Below are 27788 nucleotides of genomic sequence, written 5' to 3'. Positions count from 1 at the left end.
ACTCAGTGCGCATTGGCTCACCTGTTTGTCAGCGGTCCAATGAAAGGATTGGTTACAAGCTGAACAGTGGCTTTGGAAGCAAACAACAAACCAACTTCTACATTCTCATTCAGCAGGTCTTTGTGCTTTAAACAGCTCGAGTTGGAGCCAGGTGCAGTTGTGGAATTGACGACAGCAGGCTGAGTGGCATTGATTTCATTCCCTCCTCGCTCGCCATCCTTTCCAGTTTCCATTGTCAAGTTGTCGTAATAGGAATATATCTTTTGAAATCTTGTTGCCGAAATAACTTCAGGACTTGCCACTGGGTTTTCTGCTGGTGATTGATGTTGGAGAGCGTACAGGTAACTGGGAATGATGGGCACTGCAAGACACACAAGTTCAATTCTCAATGTTATTTCTCTCTTACTGAAATCCAGTCAGGCTATAAACATCCTAATACACATGAATCTTGCATTCCATTTCCATTTAGCACTGCCTTTTCTTGCAATGGTAAATGTAATGAATCCCACCTAATTCACCCACAAACCTCAGCAACAGTTCCAAACAATGACCATTAAAGACTATTATTGGTAGCATTCAACTCCCTGGACATTAAAAGCAAAAATAAATGTTTACAATCATGCGGATCTTTCGGAGTAAAGAAGCACGATTAATTATTATTGTTTTTAAATAGGAAGCCCAGGCATTTCTGCTCGACCACACTATGAAGGTTAAATTTTACTTCTATGTTAACCATTTTAATTTTTCTTGGAGATTGTGTTTTTGAGGAACGGTGCAGTGGGATGGAGAGTGCATGTGCTTTCTCCGCCTTCTAATTGAAGAAACATTCATTGCAGCATGACTTGATAAATTAAATAGATGATTTTATATATGGCAAATTGTATTCAATCATCACATTTAATGAATCGTCTATTGAGGTTATGCTGAATAATTAGATGCTTAGGAATTCTCTAATGTACTTAGACATGATATATACAGAAACAAATGCATCAAAATAACTTTAACGTGGGACATATCTTCAAAGAATTGAGAATCTTAACTGTGACAGTCCGAGTAATATAGCAGCGAAACAGGCCCTTTCTCCCATCACGTCTGTGTTGGCCATCACTTACTGTATACTAATCCCACAATTACAATTTTATTCTCCCAACAGTTCCATCAAATCCGCCCAGGTTCTACGCACACCTGCACATTGTGGCAATTGACAACAGAAAATTAACCTAACAACTCACATGTCTTGCGATGTGGGAAGAAGCAGGAGTACTCAGAAGAAACCAATGCCAGCACAGGTAAACCCTGCAAACTACACTAGAGATCAGAATTGAACTGGAGTCGCTGGAGCAATGAGGCTGTAGCTCTACATTGTGCTACCCCATATGTGTTGCAATAAAAATATATTTGTTTGACTGGATTTTTCTGGCCTTTATACGAGAGTAACTATCAAGTCAAGTCAAGTCAAGTCAAGTTTATTTGTCACATACACATACGAGATGTGCAGTGAAATGAAAGTGGCAATGCTCGCGGAACAACAAACCAACCAAACAAATTATAAACACAATCATAACACACATATTATTTTACATAATAAATAATAGAAGGAAAAACGTTCTGTACAGTTAGTCCCTGGTGAGAAAGGCGTTTACAGTCCGAATTGCCTCTGGGAAGAAACTCCTTCTCAACCTCTCCGTTCTCACTGCATGGCAACGGAGGCGTTTGCCTGACCGTAGCGGCTGGAACAGTCCGTTGCAGGGGTGGAAGAGGTCTCTCATGATTTTGTTTGCTCTGGAGTTGCACCTCCTGTTGTATAGTTCCTGCAGAACGGTGAGTGAAGTTCCCATAGTGCAGAGCCTTCTTGTCCTTGGCAGAGCAATTCCCGAACCAGATGGTAATGTTCCCGGACAAGATGCTTTCCACCGCCGCTGCGTAGAAGCACTGGAGGATCCTCGGAGACACTCTGAATTTCCTCAATTGCCTGAGGTGGTAAAGGCGCTGCCTTGCCTTACTCACCCGTGCTGAGGCGTGTGATGACCATGTCATATCCTCAGAGATGTGGACTCCCAGATATTTAAAACAGTTCACCCTATCCACAGGATCCCCATTTATACTCAATGGAGTGTATGTCCTCGGATGATGTGCCCTCCTAAAGTCCATGATCAGCTCCTTTGTTTTTTTGATGTTCAAGAGGAGGCTGTTCTCCTGGCACCAGAGTGCTAGATCAGCCACCTCCTCCCGGTAGGCCTTCTCATCATTGTCTGAGATCAGGCCCACCACCACAGTGTCATCAGCAAACTTAATTATTGAATTGGAGCTGAACCTAGCCACACAGTCATGTGTGTACAGGGAGTACAATAGGGGGCTGAGGAGGCAACCCTGGGGCGATCCTGTGCTCAGGGTGAGGGACTTCGATGTATTCCCTCCCATCTTGACTACCTGGGGCCTGGCGGTGAGAAAGTCCAGGACCCAGGCACACAGGGAGGGTGTTGAGCCCCAACTATTAACCCAATGGTACAATATGGAGATACAGCGCAGAAACATGCCCTTCGGCCCACAGAGTCCATGCCGACCAGCAATCATCCCGCTCATTAACACTATACTGCACACACTAGAAACAAGTTATGCAGCCACCAAGCCAATTAACCTACAAATCTGTACGTCTTTGGAGTGTGGGAAGAAACCGAAGATCTCGAAGAAAACCCACGCAGTCACGGGGAGGATGTACAAACTCTGAACAGAGAGCACCAGTAGTCAGGATCGGACCCGGGTCTCCGGCGCTGTAAGGCAGCAACTCTACCGCTGTGCCACCGTGCCTCCCCTATATCTGTTGATGGAGTACTTTTATATTGGTGTGTGCAGCGGAGAGTTATTTAGATAAATAATAGAATATGTTTTTGTAATTACCTTGCTATCATTTTCCATTCAAATTGATTTCAACATTAGGCTGCAACCTTATTAATAACAGACTAATTGATCTAAGGTTCCTATTTTCACTCACCTCTTTTTGAATCATTATATCATGTTTGCCTATTTCATGTCTGCTTGGATTGTTCCAGAAGAACAAGAGTTTTTTTGAATGATCACAAGTGAGAATTTTCGGATAGAGTCCTTCGAGGGCAACCAGGGGAATTGGCTTGGCTTTAGTCACACTAGTCCCCAGGTATTTTCTCTATACCAGTACGCATTATTTCAGATTCTGCACTCTCATTTGGCCTTTAATTCCTCCATATTTATTGTATGCTTCTGGGTCTTAGAATGGAGATACAATGCAGAAACAGGCCCTTCAGCCCACACTAGCACCATCCTGCACACTAGGGTCATTTTTTTTTATTTTTAAACCAAAGCCAATGAACCTACAAACCTGTACGTCTTTGGGGTGTGGGAAGAAACCAGAGCATCCAGAGAGAACCCACGCGGTCACAAGGAGAATGTACAAATTTTGTATAGACAGCAACCGTAATCAGGATCAAACCCAGGTCTCTGGCACTGAAAGGGAGCAACTCTTACTGCGGTGTCATTGTGCTGCCCCAAATTGTCTGTCTTTTACAGAGAAAATATAAAATGTTATTGCCAAGGCCATTTCCTTATTGCTTGTTTTAAAGCCTGGTCCATTCCAGCCATACTAATTTGTTTCCTTTTACATACACATAAGCTCCTGAAGTGATTTTTATTCTTATATCATTTTATCCTCCCTTATCCAGGCCAGAAAGGTCAGTGTGGGATTGGGAGGGGGAGTTAGTGTTGAGCAACCGGGATTCAGGTCGGCTTAGGCAGAGGTGTTCACACAAACGATCGCCCAGCCAGCGCTTGGTCTTTCCAATACACAGTAGTCCACACCTGGAACAGCGGATACAGTAGATGAGGTTGGAGGAGGTGCAAGTGAACCTCCACCTCACCTGAAAAGGCTATCAGGATCCTTGGATGGAGACAAGGGGGAAGGTATAGGGACAGGTGTTGCATCTCCTGCAGTTGCAGGGGAAAGTACCTAGGGAGGGGTTGGTTTGGGTGCGAAGGGACAAGTTGACGAGGGAGTTGTGGAGAGAACATTCTCTGCAGAAAGCAGAAAGGGGTGGAGATGAGACGATGGGACCAGTAATGGGATCCCATTGCAAGTGGCAAATTTATTGGAGGATTATGTGCTCTATGCGACAGCTGATGGGGTGGAAGATGAGGACAAGGGGCCTCTGTCTTTGTTACGAATGGGGTGAGGGGGAGCAACAGAGCCGCAGGATATCGAAGAGAACCTAATGAGAGCCTCATCTATAATGGAAGAGGGGAACCCCTGTTCCCTAAAGAATGAGGACTCCTACTCATTAATAAATGCATTGAGTTGTAAAAGCAGCAGTACAGATACAATTAACATAGATGTTACTTTATTTACTCTTAATTGTACATTTTTACTCCTTCCACCATCCAATACTTTAACTGGATCAATAATTTGCACAGTTCCAGGCCTTTAAAATTTGGCTTGAGTATCTTATCAAGAACAAGAAATGTCTTCCCAAAGTCTGTATAAATAATATTCAAAAATATTCCACTGTTCAATATTTGTTTACAGAGCCGGACCGGTCCTTTACAAATACAAAACCGCCTGCTGGTGTTTATCATTTTAGATTCCCTCAAGTGTCTGTAATCAGCAAAGATACATTTCCTTTAGTCTCCAAGAGACCTGTTATACTACTCCGGTGCTATAATCAGTAAATTCCGAGAGTTACTTCATTATTTCTAATCAGCAGGTTGCAGTTCTAAATACATCCACAATTTGTAACATAGCAGTTGCATAGTCCTCAACAAGGTACAGTCCCTACAATGCATATTGTCAGTGAAATGTTCCAGTTCCTATGGTAATATATCTATCTATCTGTACATAACTAAAACCCTGATCTTGTGCTCTTCTGGTTGTGCATTTTTTTCTATTTGTGCAAAAATGGTACACAATAGCGCTACATGTTTTCGCCACCTTACTTACCATTCTCCTGTGCTACAAGGGCAACAAGTTATATTCCGATCAGTGCTATATTTTAAAAGTTATTAAGGTTTAAAAATCTTAAAGAACTGCACATGCGCAGATTGGTCTCCTCCCCTGTCAGTCGCCGCCACGCTGATTGGTCTCCTCTCCTGTCATCACCCCTTCCTGCACCATTGCTGCACTGATTGGCTGGGTCTACTGTCAGTCACGGACAGCGCCTGCCTCGCTCGGCGAGGAGAATATAAAGCTGAAGGAGCAGAGTGAGCATCGCTAATGCTCCGCCACTGGCTGTAGCTGCATCTGCGGATGCCTCCATGGTGCCGGGCGGGTGAGTGAGTGAGCCCACTTCATGGCCTCTGTGGTGCCCAGCCGCGGGCGTCATCAGCCATTTCGTCCGACCCGGGCTTTACCTGTGAAGCCCCGGCCAGGGTTCTAACAGCGATCCAGGTGGCATCGAGACCGCGGCGGTGTGGCCTTGCAGCGGTGGTGGGGCCTCGCAGTGGTAGGGGAGGAGGGGGACTGCAGGAAGAGGAGGGGGGGTGGTAGGAAGTGGGTAATAGAGGAAGAGGAGGGCAGTGGGGGAGGTGTGATGGAATAGTTGGGGGGAGATAGGGAAGGTGATGAGTGGGGGGAGATGGGGGATAGAGGGATAGGAGGGGGTAGGGGGAGTGACTGAGGGTAGGAGGGAGAGGTGAGGGAGGGATTGGGGAGGGGAGGATGAGAGAGAAAAAAGAGGGAGGGTGAAGAGGAAGGGTAAAGAGTGCTGGGGATGAGGGGAAATGAGTTGGGGGCTATGGGTGAGTGGTGGAATCTTGCATTGGGGGAATGGGTTTACGTTGTGGGACCAGGCCTCCGGTGTGACAGGGACCCAACGGGTCCCACTTAGTCTAGATGACAATAAGTGCTAGTAAGTCTATAATCAGCTTCCATCAAAAATTGTACAGAAGTTCGAATTGGAAGTGTCAATAAATTAGCATGAATTTATGGATATTAGTATCTAGGTTCGCACAGTGCCCTTACAGTTAATATTGTGCCAATAAATGTCCAAAATTTACTGTTCCTACAAATTTCATAATCAATTCCATTACAGTTCCTGCCATGGTAATAATAATCAAAATGTTATCATTGCTATATAACTAGTCAAGTGCTGCTGTTTCCACAATGTGTGTTATTCAGAGATATGGAATAGTTATAAAGGCATCTCAAATTGCTGGCAAGATTCCACCAAATTAGATTGCAGGGGGTTCCGGGACTGCTAGCCAACTGGATAAACTATTGGCTTCATGGAAGGAAGGTATGATGGAAGGTTGTTTTTTTGGACCGGTGGCCTGTGACTAGTGGTGTGCCTCAGGGAGCTGTTTGAGGTTCATATTAACGATTTGGCTGAGAATGTTTAGGCATGGATGGTGTTGTAGATTACAAAGATGATTACCAAAAATATACAGCAGGATCTTGATTGGTCAGGCAAGTGCGCCAAGTAATGTGTTTTTTTTAACTTATTTATTTATATTTGGAATATGTTGCAGTTTTTACTGTATCTATTCTTAACTACCGTACCTGCCATCAGTAATATGTTCTACTTCATGTAACAACTACAACTGGCAACATTGTGCATTCATATTGTTCATAATGGGTCACAATGTTGTTCATATTGTTCATAATGGGTCACAATGAATAAATCTTACGATATAGCAGGCCATTCAACACATCGAGTACATATAATTTAATAGAGTGTATTCTCACATTGATTTCCTGTTCCCTTTCACATGCCCATCATCCCCATTCAAATTCCCCTCCCCCCCACCTAGACTGGTGGCAATAACAGCAGTCAATTACCCTGCCAACTATGGGATGTGTTAGAACACCTGAGTAATTCAGGAAACCCCACAGTCGAAGGTAGAATGTGCACACTCCGTACACACACAGTACTTGAGGTCAGGATTGAACTCGGGTTCCTAGGATAATCACAACACCACCATGCCACCGGTGAAACCGTGACTGTTCTTCTGGATCCATACCTGCTAACAAATTACTTTTCATTCAGTGCCTGGAATCAATGGTGTTATAATTCTGTGATTGGAATAATTGCGCAAAAATATCAATCATAAATTGGCTGTGACAGTGTGGTTGCTACAATGTTTTCATCAACAAGATACAGTTCCAACAGTGTTGAGAACTCTCAGGTTGCAGTTCATACCCTGCTCTAACTCCATTTGCAAGTTTCCAGATGCCACCACAGTATTGAACAGGATCTCGAACAATGATAAGACAGAGTATGATACGATAGAACTTTAATTATCCCAGGAGGGAAATTAATTTGCCGATAGTCAAAAAAACCCCCCCCCCCCCCCCCCCACTGGCTGCGCGGCGCTCCAAATCCAGCGCCGCCCGCGACCGGACGCCCGCAGACCCAGCTCCGCGATGTTGGGAGTCGGCGGCCACAGCGCTCCGGAGCTTACCGCACGAAGGCATTGCCCGCGCAGACCCAGCGCTGCTCCGCGATGGGTCTGGATTTGGAGCGCCGGCGGCCACAGCGCCGGGGGTCGGAGCTTACTCGCATGGCGACCTGGTAAGGCATTTGCCGGCGGCCACAGCGCTCCGGAGCTTACTGCACGCTCATTGCCCGCTCCCCGCCTCTCCGACCAGATAGGGGACTAAGAATTAAAGTTTCTCCCTTCCCCCCCCCCCCCCCCCCCCCCCCCCCCCCCCCCCACCACATAAAATCCCTCCAAACTAACTGACTAACATTTAAGCAATGATTTACAATGATTCCCCGGGCTCCAGACTTTTCAAGCCGCCCGCGCTACCTACCTAATCTACGCTAAAAATCTTCTATTCCGAAATCCAAAAAATTCCGAAATCCGAGAAGTGTCTGGTCCCAAGGCTTTCGGATAAAAGGTTGTGCACCTGGGGTATTGGGATTCATCAAAGCATAGCTTTGCAACAGCTCTGCTGCGCAAGACCCCAAGCCTTCAAAGCAGCCCAGTCCTTCATCAAATCAGCCTTCCTCCTCAGCCCCCTCCCAATCCCTTGACTCTATCTGCACAACGCCAATTTAGGAAAGCAGCCAACATAATCAAGGGCTACTCACACTGGTCATTTCCCTTTCACTATTGGGCTGAAAATACAAATGCTTGAAAGCACGTCATCAGATTCAAGCACAGCTTCCTCCCTGCTGTTATCAGACTTGAACAGACCTCTCGTAAGCTAAGGATGTATACCCAATCTACTTTGTTGCAGTTCTTGCACTTTTTCATCTGCACTTTCTCTGCATCTGCAACATGATCTTCTATACTTGGATTATTTTTTTCTCTATCTATTGTACTCATGTATGGTTTGATAGTACTCCTGTGTAGTATTATTTACCAGAATAGCACACACAAAAAAATAATTGTTTCTTGCATCTCGCTACACGTCAATAATAAAAGCACTACTAATACAAAAACAATTCAGACATGGCAAAAATTACAAATCATTGTCTAAAGTATGTTACAAGTTACAGCTCAGTGTTTATAATCAGCCAGGTTACAGCTTCTACAGAGATTGGGAATATTAGTTCATATTAGGTAGACAAAAGTGCTGGAGAAACTCAGCAGGTGAGGCAGCATCTATGGAGCGAAGGAAATAGGAAATGTTTTGGGCCAAAACCCTTGTTTAATTGATAGAAGGCAACATATTCAAAATCGCACAGCACAACTACAATTGAATATACATCAGCAATATATTACAATCACAGGTTGTCGATATTCAATAGCAAGTTGCAGTACCTGCAGTGTCAAAAATCTATCAATTCATAGGCTATCTACGATCAGTGATCATTTCTAAAATATGCATATTTTATACATGTAATATATTATTGTTGACTTGTTTAAAAGGCAACCTACCATTCATTACTGTCCACCATTATTGGCATAACAGCTCCTACTGTATTGATAATTGACAAATATTTTAGTTTACATGCATCTACAGTTAATAATCTATGACAATTAGTAGGGTACCTATAATCAGCAACATGTTACTGATATATCACTATCTTTAATCAGTGCCGAGTTAACATTAAGGTGGTGTCTGTAATCTGCAGTATTCAAGGGCCAAAAATTCATACAGGTCATACAATTGTCAAAGCCTTTGGTACAATCAGTGTGTACAGTCTGGAATAGATACATTCCCTGCAGTCTGTACAATTGCCAACAAGTAAAAGCCCTGTCCCACGGTATGAGTTCATTCCAAGAGTTCTCACGAGTTTGCTCGGATTCAAACTTGGAGATTTACGGTAATGTCCACTCGTCAGTACTTGGGGCTCTCGTGGACATTTTTCAACATGTTGAAAAATCTTCACAAGTCTTCCCGAGTACCTGCCGTTAGCGTTACGAGCCGCTAAGAGACGTCCCCGAGCTCCGATGTACCCACTACATTCATTCTCCATGCTTACCACGAGTTTGATTTTTTTTAAACTCGGGAGAGCTCTTGGAATGAACTCATACCGTGGGACAGGGCTATTACAGTCCATAGATTAAGCCCTGTTTCGACAAATGCAATCAACCTGGTGTGCGCAATCAAATAAGATCAAATAGAACAAGTTGACCTACAACTTTAGGCTGTGCACGCCATACGCATGAAGAAGAGTATCTATTATCAGCAAACAATTCATTCTCTGTCTATAACCAACAATCAATTGCAGTATTTACTGGGTCTGTAGGTTTAAGTTTATTATAGTCACATATAATGAGGTACAGTAAAAAGCTTTATTTTGCATGCTATCCAAACAGATCAGATAAAACTATACATAAATGCATTCAAGTTAAACTCAATTAAAATAGTCAGAACAAAGGGGAGTGCAGAATATATGCTAGTTCTTGGCATTGTAGCACATTAGTTCAAGAGACATAGTTCAATGTTGCAAATTTTTGCGTCTTTTATCAACAGTTTTTAAAGTGCCTCCAGTCAGCAACAAGTTAGTTGTCACAAAGGCTATCATCACCAAGAAGTTCCGGCAATAACAAAAAAAGTTTACAGTTCCTATTTCTCACAAGCTGTAACAAGTTAGAGTTTCTCCAATGTGTATAATTGCTAATTATATTACTAAAAGTCTGATCTTGACCACTTCCTGGTGTTCTGTATAATGATTTTAGAAAAAACGCTGCCACTTACGGCCGTGATTTTTGGCAATCTTACTCAGTCCCCCCCCCCCCCCCCCCCCCCCCCCCCCCTGCGCAGGACAAGACATTTTTTCCCACCGATGAAAAATAAGAGTTATTAATGTTTGAAAATTTTTTAGATTCTCTCTCCTTGCTACCCCCATCTTGCAGAGACTGACTGAGGCACGCTCCTTCCGGAGGGACTATAAAACCCAGAAGTGTTGAGTGCCTCAGTCAGTCTCTGCAAGATGGGGTAGCAAGAGGGTCACGTCTCTCAGTCTGAGCTGTGAATAACACTGAACACATGTCTACTAAACTGTGAGTGGTTTTACTGACCTGTCAGTACCCTTAATGTGGTTTGAAAATATAGTTTGGGAAATGCCAAAGCTATGTTGCCTTTGGTTTGGAAATGCTAAAGCTGTGTTGCCTTTGGTTTGGAAATGCTAAAGCTGTGTTGCCTAGTTAAAGTTCCCTTGCCTAATTAAAGTTGCCTTGCCCAATTAAAGTTGCCTTGCCTTCTATATAATTAAAAGTCTAATCTTGACCACTTCCTGTTTGGGCTTTATATTGATTTTAGAAAAAACGCGACCACGTACGGCTGTGATTTTTGGCCATGTTACTCAGAGTCCCCCTCCGCTCATCAGATGCTGAGGATTTTTCCCATCGATGAAAAATAAAAGTTATTAGCATTTGAATAATGTTGAGATTCTCTCTCCTGTTAATCACGCCATGCCGGCCACACCCCTTCTGGTGGGAGGGACAATAAAACCCAGAAGTGTGGGCGTGGCTCAGTATCTGCAAGATGGGGGACGGAGAGGTCACGACTCGGTGTCTTTAGTGGCCTTGCATCCTGCTTGAAGTGGTATGAAACTGCACTTGAATTTGGTGGCCTTGTACCCTGCTTGAAATGGAATTTCAAGGAATAGCCGTGAGTCAACTGCCAGCGCACCAGCCGTGAGCGAGTGAGCTGCCAGCACAACAGGCTTGAGTGACGGAGCCGCCAGCCCAAGAATCCATTCGGCCCACAATATCCATATTAGCGCTCGAGAAAGCCTCTCCCCACTGGCCACCAATATTGGAATTGGTGGAGAGGTGGAATATTGCGTTAGGGGACCAGCCCTCCCATGTGATGCTGGGACCCAACGGGTCCCACTTAGTCTAGTGAATTATATTTATGTTAATTATAATCAAAGATGCAGTTCATAGTGTTTAAAGTTGGTCATCAATTACAGTTCATAGGGTGTTTATATTCAGCAACAGGAAAGTCTTTGCTATGTAGATGTCCAATTGCCAACAAGTTAGAGTCAATGATCACCAACTGTACCATTCACATGATGTCTATAATTACTGACTATTTCCAGTTTACATGGTTTTGATAGTAGTTTTGCATCTTAGGAAAGACATTGTCCTGAAGTATTACCCTGGTTTCTTGCTGCATGGTGTTGCCAAAACTTTCTATTTTTGTTACATTTCCATGAGGCTCAGTATCACAAATGCTATAGTTCACATAGTATCCATAAATACAAAATGTTACATTTCAAAACAAATAAAGTAACAGTTCATTGTCGGGAAGGAGCAAATTTCAGTTCTTATGTTGTCCATAATTGACAAACAAAAGTTACTTATGCTACTGTTTTTGCCATTGGCAAAAAGGGAGAATTGGTGCAGTGACTCTGATCAGTGCCAGGATGGAGGTTATACACTGTATATAATTTCAAACGCTGTATATAGGGTCCTAAATTGGGAAGAAGTTAGATTTTGTATAGGTCTATAAATGGCAACATCTTACAGTTGCTACAGTGCCTACAATCAACAATATATTCCAGTTCCTCCACTGTCTAAATCCGAACTAATTATCATTCATGCAGTATCCATTATTAACAGGTTACAGTTCCTACACTGTTTACAGTTGGCAGAATAGTACAGACAAAGCATCCATATTTAGTATGTTTACCACTTCATAGCATGTCTATAATAGGCCACAAGTTACTGTTCTTAGTCTCTAATTGGCAACTTGTCACAGATGACGAAAAACAATCAGTACAGCCCTTATAGTGGACACAATGAGTAAGTTAATATTTCTAACATATTTCCAATTTGCAATAAATGTCTCCAATAGGTAATGGCACAGTTTCAACAGTGTCTGCAATTGGATAAAAAAGTTGCTAATATTAGGAAGGAAGGAATAGGAATACTTTATTGTCACATGTGACTAGGCTCAATGAGATTCATTGCTTGCATACACAATGTATACAAATGGCAGCCACCTACAGCACTGACAAAGTTACAAAGAACGGCAGCTCCCCCTTTTGGCCCCCCCCCCCAACAGTTCCCCCACACCGGGGTCCCCATTGTCCATAGCCCCCCCCCCCCCCCCCCCCACCTCCCTCACGGCGGTCCCCGCACGCTGGGTCCTCCATTGTTCCTCCCCTCTCCCCTCACGACGGTCCCCCGTAATTACCACAGTTGAGACTTCATATAGTCAGAGTCATTCAGTGTGGAATTCAGTTACAGTGCGAAAGTCACCCTTTGCCTAACTTGCTCACACCGACCAAAATTTCCCATCTACAACCAGTCCCACTTGCCCTTGTTTGCCTGCCTTATATTCACCTATTTAACCCTATATGTACCTATATTCAGTTACATGTTATAATTCCTACCGCATTTTTAACTCAAGGTTGCACTTGTTTCAGAGTTTAGCTGGCAACAAGTTACAGTTCCCTCATTGTGTATGAATACTAATAATTTACACATCATATTGTGTCAACAATGATACAAGTAATTCATACTCTGCCTATAATCAGAATCAAAATCTAATTTCTGCAACATAAATAATCAGATTGGCCACAAATTACAGTGCTTACTGTAATTGATCACAAAAATTGGAGATACAAGGCAGTTCTGTATAACAAGCATTTTCATAAAATGACAGATATAACACAATTGATAAATTATCAAATGCCATTTATATTACGTGGGCCAAATTGGTTCTATTGCAATTGGTTTGAAATTGACAAGCAGAAAAAAAGCTGTCTTTGGGGAAAAAACAGTCAAGGTAAAGTAAGTAAGTACGTTTATTGGCCAAGTATTCACATCCGCCCACAAGTAACAACATGACATACAGTGACAGTTACGAATGACTCAGAAAACACTAAACATTAATAATAATAAAACATTAATGATAAAACACCACAAAGGTCCCCATAATATCAAACACCCTTGTCTTCTAAGCTATGGGTAGTCATTGAAATTGCTAATGATCACTTTTATTGACATTTCGTAATAATACTCTATTAAAGAATGTAACACGCAGCCTTATGCATGTAGTCTGAAGAAGGGTCTCAACCCGAAACTCCGCCTATTTCCTTCGCTCCATAGATGCTGCCTCACCCGCTGAGTTTCTCCAGCATTTCTGACTACCTTCGATATTCCAGCATCTGCAGTTCCTTCTTTAAAATGCAGCCTTCAGTGTTTTAGCTTGCAGTAACAAGATTTAAATTGTAGCTATTGAAAAGATCTTTAGTTTTGACGGAGGGAAACACTTTTATGGTGAGCTTGAAACCCCTAACCCCCCTTTCCCCTAACAATTGCTTTATTGTGTTTTTTTTTTCACATGAAGTTTCTTAGAAGTGTAGCTATTTCATTGGAAGAACGAACTGTGTTGGAAATCTGGGATAAGGACATATAATGTGGGAAATATGCAACAGATTGGGCAACATCTGTAGGGATAATAACAGAGTTAATATCCTGATGAAAGGTCATTGATCAAAAAAAATATTGCTTCTATTTCTATCCACTGCTACTGCTGACCTGTAGTCATAATTGCAACGCCACAATTGCTACAGTGTCAATAATCAGCAATAATTAAAGTCCATAAACTGCATACACTTTCAGATCACACAAAAGTTTCAGTTCACGCATTGATGATCATTGGCAAAATCTTACTGCCCCAACAGCATCTATGAGTCCCACACAGACTATGATGAACAAGGACAATCTGGACCAAAAGGCCTGTTTCTGTGATATGTGATTCTGTGAATGGATAGCTATCAATCATTTACAGACACAGCTGTACATGAAAACAGCAACATGGCAGAGTACTTAGTGTCTGTATTCAGCAACATGTTCCGACAGTGTGGATTGTAGGCAACATGTTACACTTCCCACCATGTCCTTCATCAGCAAGTTGGAGTCCATTATATGTCACAATGACATGAAATTACATTTCTTACAGTGTGTAAAGTCAGCAATAATCAATCAACCTTTATTGTCATCTTGCAAGCAACAGTTGTACAGTGCAAAATGAGAAGACGTTTCCCAGGGAATACCAGAGCATCGCACATAAAACTTAAACATTTCACACATAATAACAATAAAAACAATTCAGTCCCTGATGAAACAGCTTAAATAGTTAAAAGCAGGTAAAACAGCAACAATAAAATACAGTAAAAACAGTCATTAAAATGTCAAGGGCAGCTGATTTGAGTGGCCAGTGCCAGAGTTATTAAATTGTCAGTGCAAAGCAGCAGAATCAGGTAGAGTGACTGTTTAGCAGCCTCAGCCTGTGGCAGGAAGCTGTTTAGCAGTTTGGTAGTCCGGGCTTTGATGCTACGGTATCTCTTGCCTGATGGCAGGAGATCCAGGTGTGTGTGGAGGGGGTGCAGTTTGTCCTTAGCTATTCTCAGACCTTTTTTCAGACAGCGGCTCTGGAACATTTCTTGTACCGAGGGTAGGGAGACACCAATGATCCTCTCTGCTCCCCTCACTACCCTCTGCAGAGACTTCCTGTCTGAGCAGTTGCAGTTGGAGTACCACGTATTCATGCAGTACGTGAGTACAGACTCCACCATGCCCCTGTAGAAAGTCCTGAGGATGTTGGTGGGAGTGAGGCCTGTTTGAGTTGCCTCGGGTAGTGCAGTCGCTGATGGGCCCGTTTGACAATCCCAGTGTTGTTCCTGGACCAGGTGAGGCTGTCTGTAATTTGCACTCCGAGGAACTTTATGCTCTCCACTCTCTCCACCGTGGTGCCACTGATGTTGAGGGGTGTGTGTTTTGGCTGCGACCTCCTGAAGTTGACAATCATCTCCTTTGTTTTGTCGACGTTTAATGCTAAATTGTTGTTGCCGCACCAGTCCACTAATTGTTTCACTTCCTCCCTGTACATTGATTCATCATCTCTGCTGATGAGTCCCACCACTGTTGTGTCATCTGCGAATTTTATGATCTTATTGTCCCTGAATCTGGCAGCACAGTCATGTGTGAGCAGTGTGAACAACAGCGGGCTGAGCACACAGCCTTGAGGGGAGCCGGTGCTCAACGTGATCGAGCCTGAAGTGTTCTTGCCAACACGGCAATAATTTATGACTTATCTATAATTAGTGGCAGGTTACAATTCCTATAGTGTTGATGATCACAAATTAGTTTCTACTATAATGATATATTCAGTAATGTATTATGGCTCCTCCAGTGTCTTTGATTGCCAATAATTTACACTTGTTACAGATGTTATGGAGTAATTGAGCTATACAGCCCAGAAACAGGCCCGTTGGTCCACCTTGTCCATGCCAGCCATGTTAGCATTCTGGGCTAGTTATACTTGTTATATGGGCTAAGGGCCTGCATTTGGCCCATAGCCCTCTAAATGTTAATTATGTAGAATTCAGTAGCATGTTAAACTTCATAGTTCATCTAATAGGAAACTGTGTTAATGATCAAAGTTGCAGCTACTGTTTTATCCCTAATCTGCAGTAGAGATGTTCCTATAGTATCCTTTGGTGGCAACAGTTCATATGGTGCTTAAACAAGCAAGTCTATGCTTCATATAATCAGCAGGAAGTTGCCTCTGTATTGAATCTTCTTCAAGAAGAACAATATACAGTTTGTACAGTGTCAGTAATTAGCCACGAGACAAATAGTGCAGTCTATTTACTATTAGGTTTTCACAACCCATATCATTTTCAAAAAGCCACTTCCTAGAAGGCCATCCCTCAGTCTCCTATCCTCCAAGGTAATATAGTCTCAACCTATCTAACAGCTCCCTATAACTCAAGCTTGTAAACTCAAGTACCCTTGTAAATACCTTCTTCACACTTTCCAACAGTGACATTATTTCTATAGCTTGGCGACCAGGACTATGTGCTGTACTCTAAATACACTCCCCAATAGCTTGAATTTGCAATGATGTACAAATCCTTGCATATGTATATGTGACAACAAATGACTATTCCTATAAATCAATGACAAGTAATTCTTTCTACAATGTGTTTAATCTGCAACAATTTACAATGTCTATACTCGACAATAAATCACAGAGACTAGTTCTAAAAAGTTTGTTTTGCTAAATATTGTATTATTGGTAGCAAATTCACATCTGCTAATTATCAGCAACAGTATTGTTCTTACAATGTCTATAATTACTAACAAGTTACATTGCTACATTTTCTGCAATTGGGAACAAGTTAGAGTTCAAACAATGTTGATACAGTACTCTGTACAAAGTTACATTTCCTACAGTGTTGTTAACCGGCACCACACCGCAGTTCATAATGTATCTGTAATCAATAACAAGATACAGTTTCTAAAGGTTGATAATCAGCAACGAGTTACAGCTCATATGAGACCCAGAATTGTTCCTACTGTGCCTATAATTTCCAGTAATTTCCTTTTGCAAATGTGTCCAAAATTGGCAACAGATTAAAATTCATATTTTATAATCAGCAGTTGTAATCTCCTATAGTCTCTAAAATTGTTAAATATTTGTTATCTCTATAATGTCTATAATTCCCAATGGTTTACAGTTGTTAAAATGCTAAAATCAGCATCAAGTTAATGTGTCTATTATTGCAACATTACAAATCATACATTGTCTATAATAACGCAATTTCTATTATGGACAATATTACAGTTAATCAGTAACAGATAACAGTTTATGAAAAGTATATAATCAACAACCTATTGTCAAACCTATAGTGGCTGCTGTGTCAAAGATCAGCAGCAAACTATAGGGTTTATAATCCGTTTAAGAAGTAACTACAGATGCTGGAAAATCGAAGGTACACAAAAAAGCTAGAGAAACTCAGCGGGTGCAGCAGCATCTATGGAGCGAAGGAAAAAGGCAACGTTTCGAGCCAAAGCCCTTCTTCAGATTTATAATTTATAATCGGCATGGTTTATACAATCAAGCAGCAATACGTTCAGTTCCCATGGTGCCATTAACTGGCAAACACCCACAGGTTCTACAGTCTTGAATCAGCTAATGTTTTACTTCATACAGTACCTATTATTAGCAAAGATGTGCAGTTGCTATGCCTTGTAGAATTGGCAACAATTTCCAGTTCATAAAATGTCAATAATCTGTAATGTTACATTTCCAGTAGTGCTTATGCCTGGCAAAATGCTACAGTTGCTATAATTTCCATAATTGGACTCAAGTTAGAGTTGCTATGGTGTTAATAATTAGCAACAAATTGCTGCTCCTGTTGCATGAATAAACTACAAGATGTTACTGTCTATTTGACGCAGCAGCATTCTACAGTTCTTATTGGACGGGGAATAGTGCGTGAGCTGGACTTTGACAATAACATCAAAACATGGCGCCTCTTGCATGGGGGACTCAGTAGACTACTTCTGTACAATTTGCTAATCGGGATGTGTATGGCAATACTCTACTGGATTGTTTGCGAGGAATGACTTTCACTGTACCTTTGCACTTTGCACATGTGACTATAAAAGCACCATTGATACCAGCAAGCCATGCTTCTTACTTAGAGTTATAGAGCTTACTTAGAGTTATAGAGTTTTGGGCCGATTCCATTTGCCTGCATTTGGCCATAATCTTCCAAACTCTTCCGATCCATATATCTGTCCATATGTCTTTTAAAAGTCATAATAGTAGCTGCTTCCATGGCCTCCTCTAGCAGCTCATTCCAGATATGGACCATCCTCAGAGTGAAAACATTACCCCTCTGCTCCTTCTTAAACTCTCCTCTCACCTTAAACCCATACCCCCTGGTTTTAGAATGCTCTACCCTGGGAAAAAGACTCTAAGCATTCACTTTATCCATTCCCCTCATGATCAATGAAGTCATGCTGCAGCTCCGGGCAGCACAGTGGTGCAGAGGTAGATTTACTACCTTACAGCACCAGAGACCTAGGTTCTATCCTGACAATGGGTGCTGTCTGTACAGAGTTTGTACCTTCTCCCCGTGAGTGCGTAGGTTTTCTCTGGGTGCTCTGGTTTCCCCCCACATTCCAAAGACGTGCAAATTTGCAGGTTATTGGCTTCTGTAAATTGTCCCTAGTGTGCAGGATAGTGCTAGTGTACGGGGAAATCACTGGTCGTTGTGGCCTCAGTGGATCGAAGGACCTGTTTCCACGTTGCATCTCTAAAATTAAAAAATCTAAAACTTTAACCTCCTATGTTCCGAAGAGAGAAGTCCCAGTGTCTCCAACCTTTCCCTAGAAGTCAAGACCGCAAGCCCAGATAATGTACTGGTGAATCTCTTCTGCATCCTTTCCAGCTTAAAGACATCCTTCCAGTAACTGGGCAACTAGAACAACACACAATACCCCAAGCATGTTCTCATCAATTACTTAAATTGGCAACAATGTACAAATCTTAACATAAGATCATAAATGATAGGAGCGATATTAGGCCATTCAGCCTATCAAGTCTACTCTGCCATTCAATCATGGCTGATCTATCTCTCCCTGCTAACCTCATTCTCCTGCCTTTTAGTTTACTTTAGAAATACAGTGTGTGTGGAAACAGGCCCTTCGGCTCACTGGGTCCGTACCGACCAGCAATCCCTGCATATTAACACTATCCTACACACATTAGGAAGAATTTTTTAATTTACAGTTACCAAGCCAATTAATCTACAAAAGATTTTTGAGTGTGGGAGGAAACCGAAGATCTCAAAGAAAACCCACATGGTCACAGGGAGAATATACAAACTCCATACAGATTATCCCCATAACCTCTGACACCTGTACTAATCATCTCTGCCTTAAATATATCCACTGACTTGGCCTCCACATGCTTCTGTGGCAAAGAATTCCACAATTTATAGTGTATAGTTGCCAAAAAAAAAAATACTATTCCTATAAATCAATGATTAGTAAATATTCCTATGGTGCCTTTAATCTGTTGCAGTTTACAGTTTCTACAGAATCTGTTAAGCTACAATGCATCGGAAGATCTTACTGTGTAGGCAGAAAACGCTAGTGGGAGTTGTGTACAGGCCACCTAACAGTAGTAGTGGAGTTGGGGATGGCATCAAACGGGAAATTAGAAATGCGTGCAACAAAGGTAAAACAGTTATAATGGGTGATTTCAATCTACATATAGATTTGGTGGATCAAATTGGCAAGGGTGCTGAGGAAGAGGATTTCTTGGAATGTATACGCGACATCTAAACCAACATGTAGAGGAACCAACGAGAGAGCAGGCTATTCTAGACTGGGTATTGAGTAATGAGGAAGGGTTAGTTAGCAGTCTTGTTGTGCGTGGCCCCTTGGGCAAGATTGGCCATAATATGGTTGAGTTCTTCATTAGGATGGAGAGTGACATTGTTAATTCAGAAACAAGGGTCCTGAACTTAAAGAAAGGTAACTTTGAGTGTATGAGACGTGAATTGGCCAAGATAGACTGGCAATTGATTCTTAAAGGGTTGACGGTAGATATGCAATGGAAGGCACGTAAAGACTGCATGGATGAACTACAACAATTGTTCATCCCAGTTTGGCAAAATAATAAATCAGGGAAGGTAGGGCATCTGTGGATAACAAGGGAAATCAGGGATAGTATCAAAACAAAAGATGAAGCATACAAATTAGCCAGAAAAGCAGCCTACCAGAGGACTGGGAGAAATTCAGTCCAGCAGAGGAGGACAAAGGCTTAATTAGGAAAAGGAAAATAGATTATGAAAGAAAACTGGCAGGGAACATAAAAACTGACTGCAAAAGTTTTTTATAGATATGTGAAGAGAAAAAGATGAGTTAAAACAAATGTAGGTCCCTTGCAGTCAGAAACAGGTGAATTGATCATGGGGAACAAAGACATGGCAGACCAATTGAATAACTACTTTGGTTCTGTCTTCACTAAGGAGGACATAAATAATTTGCCTGAAATAGCAGGGGACCGGTGGTCAAATGAGATGGAGGAGCTGAGTGAAATCCAGGTTAGTCGGGAAGTGGTGTTAGGTAAATTGAATGGATTAAAGGCCGATAAATCCCCTGGGGCAGATAGACTGCAACCCAGAGTGCTTAAGGAAGTAGCCCCAGAAATAGTGGATACATTAGTGATAATTTTTCAAAACTCTTTAGATTCTGGAGTAGTTCCTTAGGATTGGAGGGTAGCTAATGTAACCCCACTTTTTAAAAAGGGAGGGAGAGAGAAAACAGGGAATTACAGACCAGTTAGTTTAACATCTGTAGTGGGGAAAATGCTAGTCGGTCATTAAAGATGGGTAGTAGCACATTTGGAAAGTGGTGAAATCATTGGGCAAAGTCAGCATGGAATTATGAAAGGTAAATCATGTCCGACGAATCTTATAGAATTTTGAGGATGTAACTAGGGATACTCGAGTGGATAAGGGAGAACCAGTGGATGTGTTATATCTGGACTTCCAGAAGGCTTTCAACAAGGTCCCACATAAGAGATTAGTATACAAACTTAAAGCACACGGTATTGGGGGTTCAGTATTGATGTGGATAGAGAACTGGCTGGCAAACAGGAAGCAAAGAGTAGGAGTAAACGGGTACTTTTCACAATGGCAGGCAGTGACTAGTGGGGTACCGCAAGGCTCAGTGCTGGGACCCCAGCTATTTACAATATATATTAATGATTTGGACGAGGGAATTCAATGCAACATCTCCAAGTTTGCGGATGACACGAACCTGGGGGACAGTATTAGCTGTGAGGAGGATGCTAGGAGGCTGCAAGGTGACTTGGATAGCCTGGGTGAATGGGCAAATGCGGTATAATGTGGATAAATGTGAGGCTATCCACTTTGGTGGCAAAAACAGGAAAGTAGACTATTACCTGAATGGTGGCTGATTAGGAAAAGGGGAGATGCAACGAGACCTGGGTGCCATGGTACACCAGTCATTGAAAGTAGGCATGCAGGTGCAGCAGGCAGTGAAGAAAGCAAATGGTATGTTAGCATTCATAGCAAAAGGATTTGAGTATAGGAGCAGGGAGGTTCTATTGCAGTTGTACAGGGTCTTGGTGAGACCACACCTGGAGTATTGCGTACAGTTTTGGTCTCCTAATCTGAGGAAAGACATTCTTGCCATAGAAGGAGTACAGAGAAGGTTCACCAGACTGATTCCTGGGATGTCAGGACTTTCATATGAAGAAAGACTGGATAGACTTGGCTTGTACTCACTAGAATTTAGAAGATTGAGGGGGGGGGGAGATCTTATAGAAACTTACAAAATTCTTAAGGGGTTGGACAGGCTAGATGCAGGAAGATTGTTCCCGATGTTGGGGAAGTCCAGAACAAGGGGTCACAGTTTAAGGATAAGGGGGAAATCTTTTAGGACCGAGATGAAAAAAACATTTTTCACACAGAGAGTGGTGAATCTCTGGAATTCTCCGCCACAGAAGGTAGTTGAGGCCAGTTCATTGGCTATATTTAAGAGGGAGTTAGATGTGGCCCTTGTGGCTAAAGGGATCAGGGGGTATGGGGAGAAGGCAGGTACAGGATACTGAGTTGGATGATCAGCCATGATCATATTGAATGGCGGTGCAGGCTTGAAGGGCCGAATGGCCTACTCCTGCACCTATTTTCTATGTTTCTAATGGACTCCTGTATAAATGACAGTTGCTACAGGGTGTATAATCAGCAACGTCACATACTTATAGTATCTATAATGTCGACAAGGCACTGTGCATATAAATAACAATCAGTTTCTTGGGTATCTATAATCAGAAATGAATAATGGTCCTTACATTGTCTACAATTAAAGTTTGTTCTTACAAATGTTATAATTTATTAATTTTCCTGCAGTTTCTACAATCATAAGTTGCAATTCTGAGAATGTCTGTGTGGAAAAATAATTTACGGTTCCGACAGTTTATTTGACAAGTTACATGTCTTAGATTAACTTGTTTCCTGCAAGAGTTTTGTAATCCACACCGTCATTCCTGCGGTGTCTAAAATCAGCAACAAGTAAGTTTCCCCATGCAACACGGCAACAGATCTCTACAATCAACTTCAGTGAGTAGCAATAGTTGAAATAATCATCAATGCAAAGATTCTGCAGTTTGTTTTGATATCAATCCCTGTATTAACTAAAATTATTCATAAAATCATGTGATAGGAGTAGAATTAGGCCATTCGGCCCATCAAGTCTACCCCACCATTCAATCATGGCTGATCTATCTCTCCCTCCTAACCCTATTCTCCTGCTTTGTCCCTATAACCTCGGACACCCATACTAATCAAAAATCTATCTATCTCTGCCTTAAATATACCTACTGACTTGGCCTCCACCACCTTCTGTGGCAAAAGTTAGAATGTTACGTTAGAATTGCTGCAGCATCTAATCAATCATTTATTGCTTACGTTTTACATTACAATGATCGAAGTGACCATAATTAGCACCATGATCCCAAGAAATATTAATCAACATCATGGTTCAGTTTCTATAATTAGCATTGCTACAATTATTAAAATGTCTATACTCAGATTATAGAATTGCATGGATTTCCAGCTACAGTTTCTACATGCCTAAATTGAGCTACCATCCCAACAATATCCATAGTCATCTACAATTTCCAGCACCATCAGTTACTAGAATCAGAAACAGGTAGAGTCCTTGTATTTGATGTTATTGTTACTGACAGCAATATTAGGTCTCTTTTGATGCATAAAATCTGTATCTGAAGATAGACACAAAATGCTGGAGTAACTCAGCAGGTCAGGCAGCATCTCTGGAGAAAAGGAACAGGTGACGTTTCAGGATGAGACGGTCTGAAGAAGGGCCTCGACCTGAAATGTCACCGATTCCTTTTCTCCAGAGATGCTGCCTGACCCGCTAGTTTACTTCAGCAATTTGTATCTATCTTCAGAGTAAACCAGCATCTGCAGCTCCTTCCTACACGTAATCTGTATCTGGTTATGTTTCTCAGTCCGTGCTACCATTCAGCATCTAAAATGGACATGTCGCGGAGTCTATGACCAGCAATATATTATACTCCATACCAAGTCAACATTCAGATATAGGTTATTTCTTACAATGTTTTGTAATGAAAGACACTTTTCATGCTGTATCAATTACTGAGTTGCAGTCGCAATATGCGCAACAACTTACTCTTCTTACAGTGTCTACTTTACACAGCAATATGGTTTATAATCATTGACTACTGTGTCTGTTGACAGCAACAAATTGCACTTCATAAGTTGGTGACAATTTAGAACAGGTGATGGCCATTGCAGTGTTGACATTGTGAAAATAGTCATTCAGAAGGTTGATACCCTCTGAAAAGAAAGATAAATTACTCCAGGGATGAGAAGGGGACTTGAAGAGATTGGAATTGCCCCCTTTAGAACTGAGTAGATCAGAAAGAACCCCAATAGCAGTTTTCAACAACACATATGGTGTTGGGTAAAGAGATATCAATGCTGACTTGCTTGATTTAACATCCCATATAATTTTGAACACACCTGCTACGTTTATCTCTGTTCTACTCTGATCCAAGGGGAACAATTACAATTACATTAAATCCCCCCTCCACTCTGATGCAATCCCATTCAACTTTCCGTTTCCTCTCTCGAAGATTATCACAACATTCTCTTGGTTTAAAAGTCATCGGCGAAACTGCAAAATAAAACGTGATTGTTTCCCACTGTGATCCGGAACGCACTTTCTGATGGAGTGCTGGGCAAAAATCGATTCCATGCGAACTTCAACAATATTCAAAGTAATGAAATAGCTGATAAATGTGACTTGCAGAGAAATAGAGTGGGGGAGGAGGGTAAAGGCTTCAGAACTACTTGGACATATTTCAAAGAGGCAAACAGAACAGTTTCAAAGACTTTCATTCGGAATTGTAATATTCCGACTACATTCATTATAACTCCAATATTTTCTGTCATCCGAAAACGAATTCCGGTCCACACACTACAGCCAATCGGAACATGTGAGTTTATACAGTCTTTATCCGGTAATAATTAGTATTTGCAGTGCCCACAATCCATAATTACAATCCCTTGGTGTATACAATCCCAGTGAAATTACACTTGATTTAGTCCGATTCATATCACAGACCAATTACAATGTTTGAATCTGAATCAAACAAAAATCCGCAGTCTTTCCCAAACGAAACACAATAGAATAAATCTATAAACTTGTTTGCAGTAGAAATGTTCGAGGTTCAGTGATAGTGTCGAGATCTACGCTGCCTCATTGCCGGGTACCATTGAAGTCCTTCATTGTGGCTCCCATTAACACTGGCATTCGCTAATAATGTAGGGCGCACCTAGTGATGGCAAGGTCGTTTCAATTCAGAAACCCAAAGTGCCATTCACCTGATAAATTAAACCCAGACCTATTTCTGCCTGAAGAAGATAAACAGTCAGTGAATGAGGCGGAAACCCTCTGGCTTTATTTTTTAGCAGTGAGTGTGATATTACAGAGTCCGGTGCAAAATACTTTCCAACGACCCCAGCTACAGTTACGAAGCTACATAGATGCAAAGGGGACAAATGGTCGGAAATTGCGGTCCTTGGTATTTTCCCGTCTAACACAACCGTGTTCGTAATCGTTCATCTTAATTATTGTTTTGCATTAAACACGATTTAAAAGTTATCCGTCACTAGATTAGACGAAATCATATCGTGTGTTACTCTACAGAGCAGTTTTGTTGGTGACAAACAAAATAGAAGGGAGTGATTTCAACATCAGCTTCCAAAAATTCGAGGGAGAACGTGTCTTCCGCAGCCTCTGTCAGAGTGGGGATGAGGGTAGGGGCCGATATGGTCCTGATAAGCTCCGGGCTCTCCTGTATCCCAGGGACACTCCGCGCCCTGCCGTTTGGCCACCGGTGCCCTCGACTTACCCACCACGGTCAACAGCATGTTGTCCAACATCAGCGCGATGAAGACGATGAGAAGGATCAGTTTCCGAGACTGCCGGCCCTCCCTCAACCAGCGCAAGAAACTAAACTCTCTCAGGCTGTCCAATGCACCCATTGTTCCCGGCGCTCACACAGTAACTTCTGGATGCAAAACAAAAACATAAACAACCATCGATTAACATCACTCACCCATGCCCGCGAATAATGCTAACATGTCAAGCTGCACTTTTATATAACATTCATATACGTTAAAGCAACTTTAAAAAAAACCCTTTGATTGTAAAATTGCTGCTTTCAAAGAAAACTCGAATACCTTATTTGACAGTGTATGCCGAGTGGCCAGTCCAGAGTTGCCCACTTCCCTCTGCAGTGAAGTCACTGTGTGAAAGTGACTTCAGTCTCGCTGGCTCCGGCTTGGAAGGGGCTTCTTGCGACCAGGAGCTAGGTCGGTCGAGAGCTTCTCCTCGGCGCTGCGGTGACTCTCGCCGCCTGTGTCTTGTCGGCATGCGAGTCAGAGGCTTGATAAAGCGCGCAAGGGTGTGATTATCCCCAGCCCACCGGCCAATCCGCTGCCTTTCTGACTTTCGCCCCCTCTACCCCATGTAGGAAATTAAAGTTCACACGTTCGGTTTTATTTTCGTGCACCAGCATCTCGAACAAACCCTGACCAGAAGCCAAAGGATAACTTGAAGTTTAAGGCGAGAGGGGAATGATTTAATAAGAAACTGAACTGAGGGGCAACTTTTCCCACCTAGAAAAAGGTGGGGGCGATACGGTAAGAGCAATCAGAGGAAACATAGAAAGATGAAAAAATAGGTACAGGATTAGGCCATTCGGCCCTTCGAGCCAGCACTGTCATTCAATATGATCATGGCTGATCATCTAAGATCAGTATCCTAAATTAGTTGGGGTAGGTACATTTAAAATACCATTAAATAGGTAAAGGAACAATAAATGTTTTGAGGGATTGTCTGAATCCTGTTTGAAGAAGGGTTTCTGCCTGAAACGTTGCCTATTTCCTTCGCTCCATAGATGCTGCTGCACCCACTGAGTTTCTCCAACAGTTTTCTCTACCTAATGTTTTGAGGGACATGGACTAGGCACGGGCAAATGGGATGGGTTTGGATGGAGCATGTTGGTAAGCATGGACAAGTTGGGCTGAGGGGCCTGTTTCTGAGCTGTATGTCTCTATGACTATAAATGGCTTTGTGTGCAACTTATGTGCATCACATAGAACGAGTATGTTAAATTAAGGAATCCAATATTTTTTGCAATGTGACCTCTAGAAATAATGTTTGGCGACATATAAACTTGATTTATGTTAAATTATCGTTTTGTTATAGTTTTCCCCACTGACTTCAAATACAACATGTGGAGCAAAACTTCTCATTTAACAACTGTCCACATGACGTTCATCATGGGAGATTAAATTGACTTGAGATCCAAAATTATCTAGTCTACGTATGATTCTATTTTTATTTTATATTCCATATGTATATCGATATACCTTAATTGGACCAAGCTTGGCTCAATCATACGGTATGGATGCGGGCTCTTTGGTCCAACTATTACATGCCAACCAAGTTGCCTATATCATCAGTTTGCCTGCATTTGCCCAATGCCATTAGTCTTAATCCCATTAAACCTTTCCTATCCATATATCTGTCCAAATGCCTTTTAATATGATATGATGGCAGATAATTGTACCTGCCTCAAACACTTCCTTTTCAGCTTGTTTCGTATACCACCGTGGAAGAGTTGTCCCTCAGGTGCACGTTAAATATTTCCCTGTCACCCTAAACATATGCCCTCTCGCTCTTGATTCCCCAACCCCTGGAAAAAAGGACTAAAATATCTTCCAGTAACACAATCTCTTAAATTCTGGCAATTTCCTTGTAAATATTTTCTGCACTCTTTGTAGCTTAATGCCATATTTTCTATAGTTGGGTGACCAATATCGAACACAAACCAGCTAAGTGCAGCTTTGCTTAATTTCTTGTATGTCCCTCACTGTTCTGTTAAAGTAAATAATGAAGACTAAAGAACAATTCCAATCACCAACGATGTTGGCAAAAGGCCACATGTAATTTTTATTTGGGTGGGTAACTTGCTGTGTCTAGTTTTTCTGACCCAGGGATGAACATAATCTTATCTAATCTTCAATTGCATTAATTTCTTGTTGATGCATCTTTGTGACTTATGATAAACATTTGCACAGTAACCTCCTGTCAGCCAACAAGAGAATGAAGAAATAGTTCAGAAATCATCTGTACAGACAGGCTTGGGATCACTGTTTATCTCTTCACGAATGCTGTCTGATCAACTAAGAATTCCCAATATTTATTTGTCTTCCATATTGGCAGCACAGTGGCAAAGCTAGTCGAGCTGTTAGCTTATAACGCCAGAGAACCGGTTCGATCCTGAACTCGGGTGCTGTTTGTGTGGAATTTCTACATTCTCCCTGAGACTAAGTGGTTCGTCCCACATCCATCCGAAAGACATGAAAGTTTGTAGGTTAATTGGCTACTGCAAATTGCCCCAATGTGTAAAAGGGGTGAATATGAAAAATGGGATAAGAGAACTTGTGTGAATGGTTAAGAAG

General features: G+C 42.0%; 1 protein-coding gene across 1 annotated transcript in view; it reads right to left on the bottom strand.

The window, feature by feature from the left end:
- slc18a2 (solute carrier family 18 member 2) overlaps positions 1–25762 on the bottom strand; it is a 56933-nt gene extending 31171 nt beyond the window's left edge. Inside the window, exons 1-3 of the mRNA XM_055646929.1 lie at positions 25500–25762; positions 25169–25327; positions 22–361 (exon numbers count right to left, since the gene is read on the bottom strand). Of these exons, the coding sequence (XP_055502904.1) occupies positions 22–361; positions 25169–25301 (473 nt within the window). The 5' untranslated portion in view covers positions 25302–25327; positions 25500–25762. The remainder of the gene's footprint in view (positions 1–21; positions 362–25168; positions 25328–25499) is intronic.
- Between the last annotated feature and the right edge of the window lie 2026 nt (positions 25763–27788).

The sequence above is a fragment of the Leucoraja erinacea genome, chromosome 15 (assembly GCF_028641065.1).
Source record: "Leucoraja erinacea ecotype New England chromosome 15, Leri_hhj_1, whole genome shotgun sequence".
Classification (NCBI taxonomy): Eukaryota; Metazoa; Chordata; class Chondrichthyes; order Rajiformes; family Rajidae; genus Leucoraja; species Leucoraja erinaceus.
The sequence above is the reverse complement of the archived record's forward strand: the minus strand, read 5'-3'. Positions and strand labels throughout refer to the sequence as shown.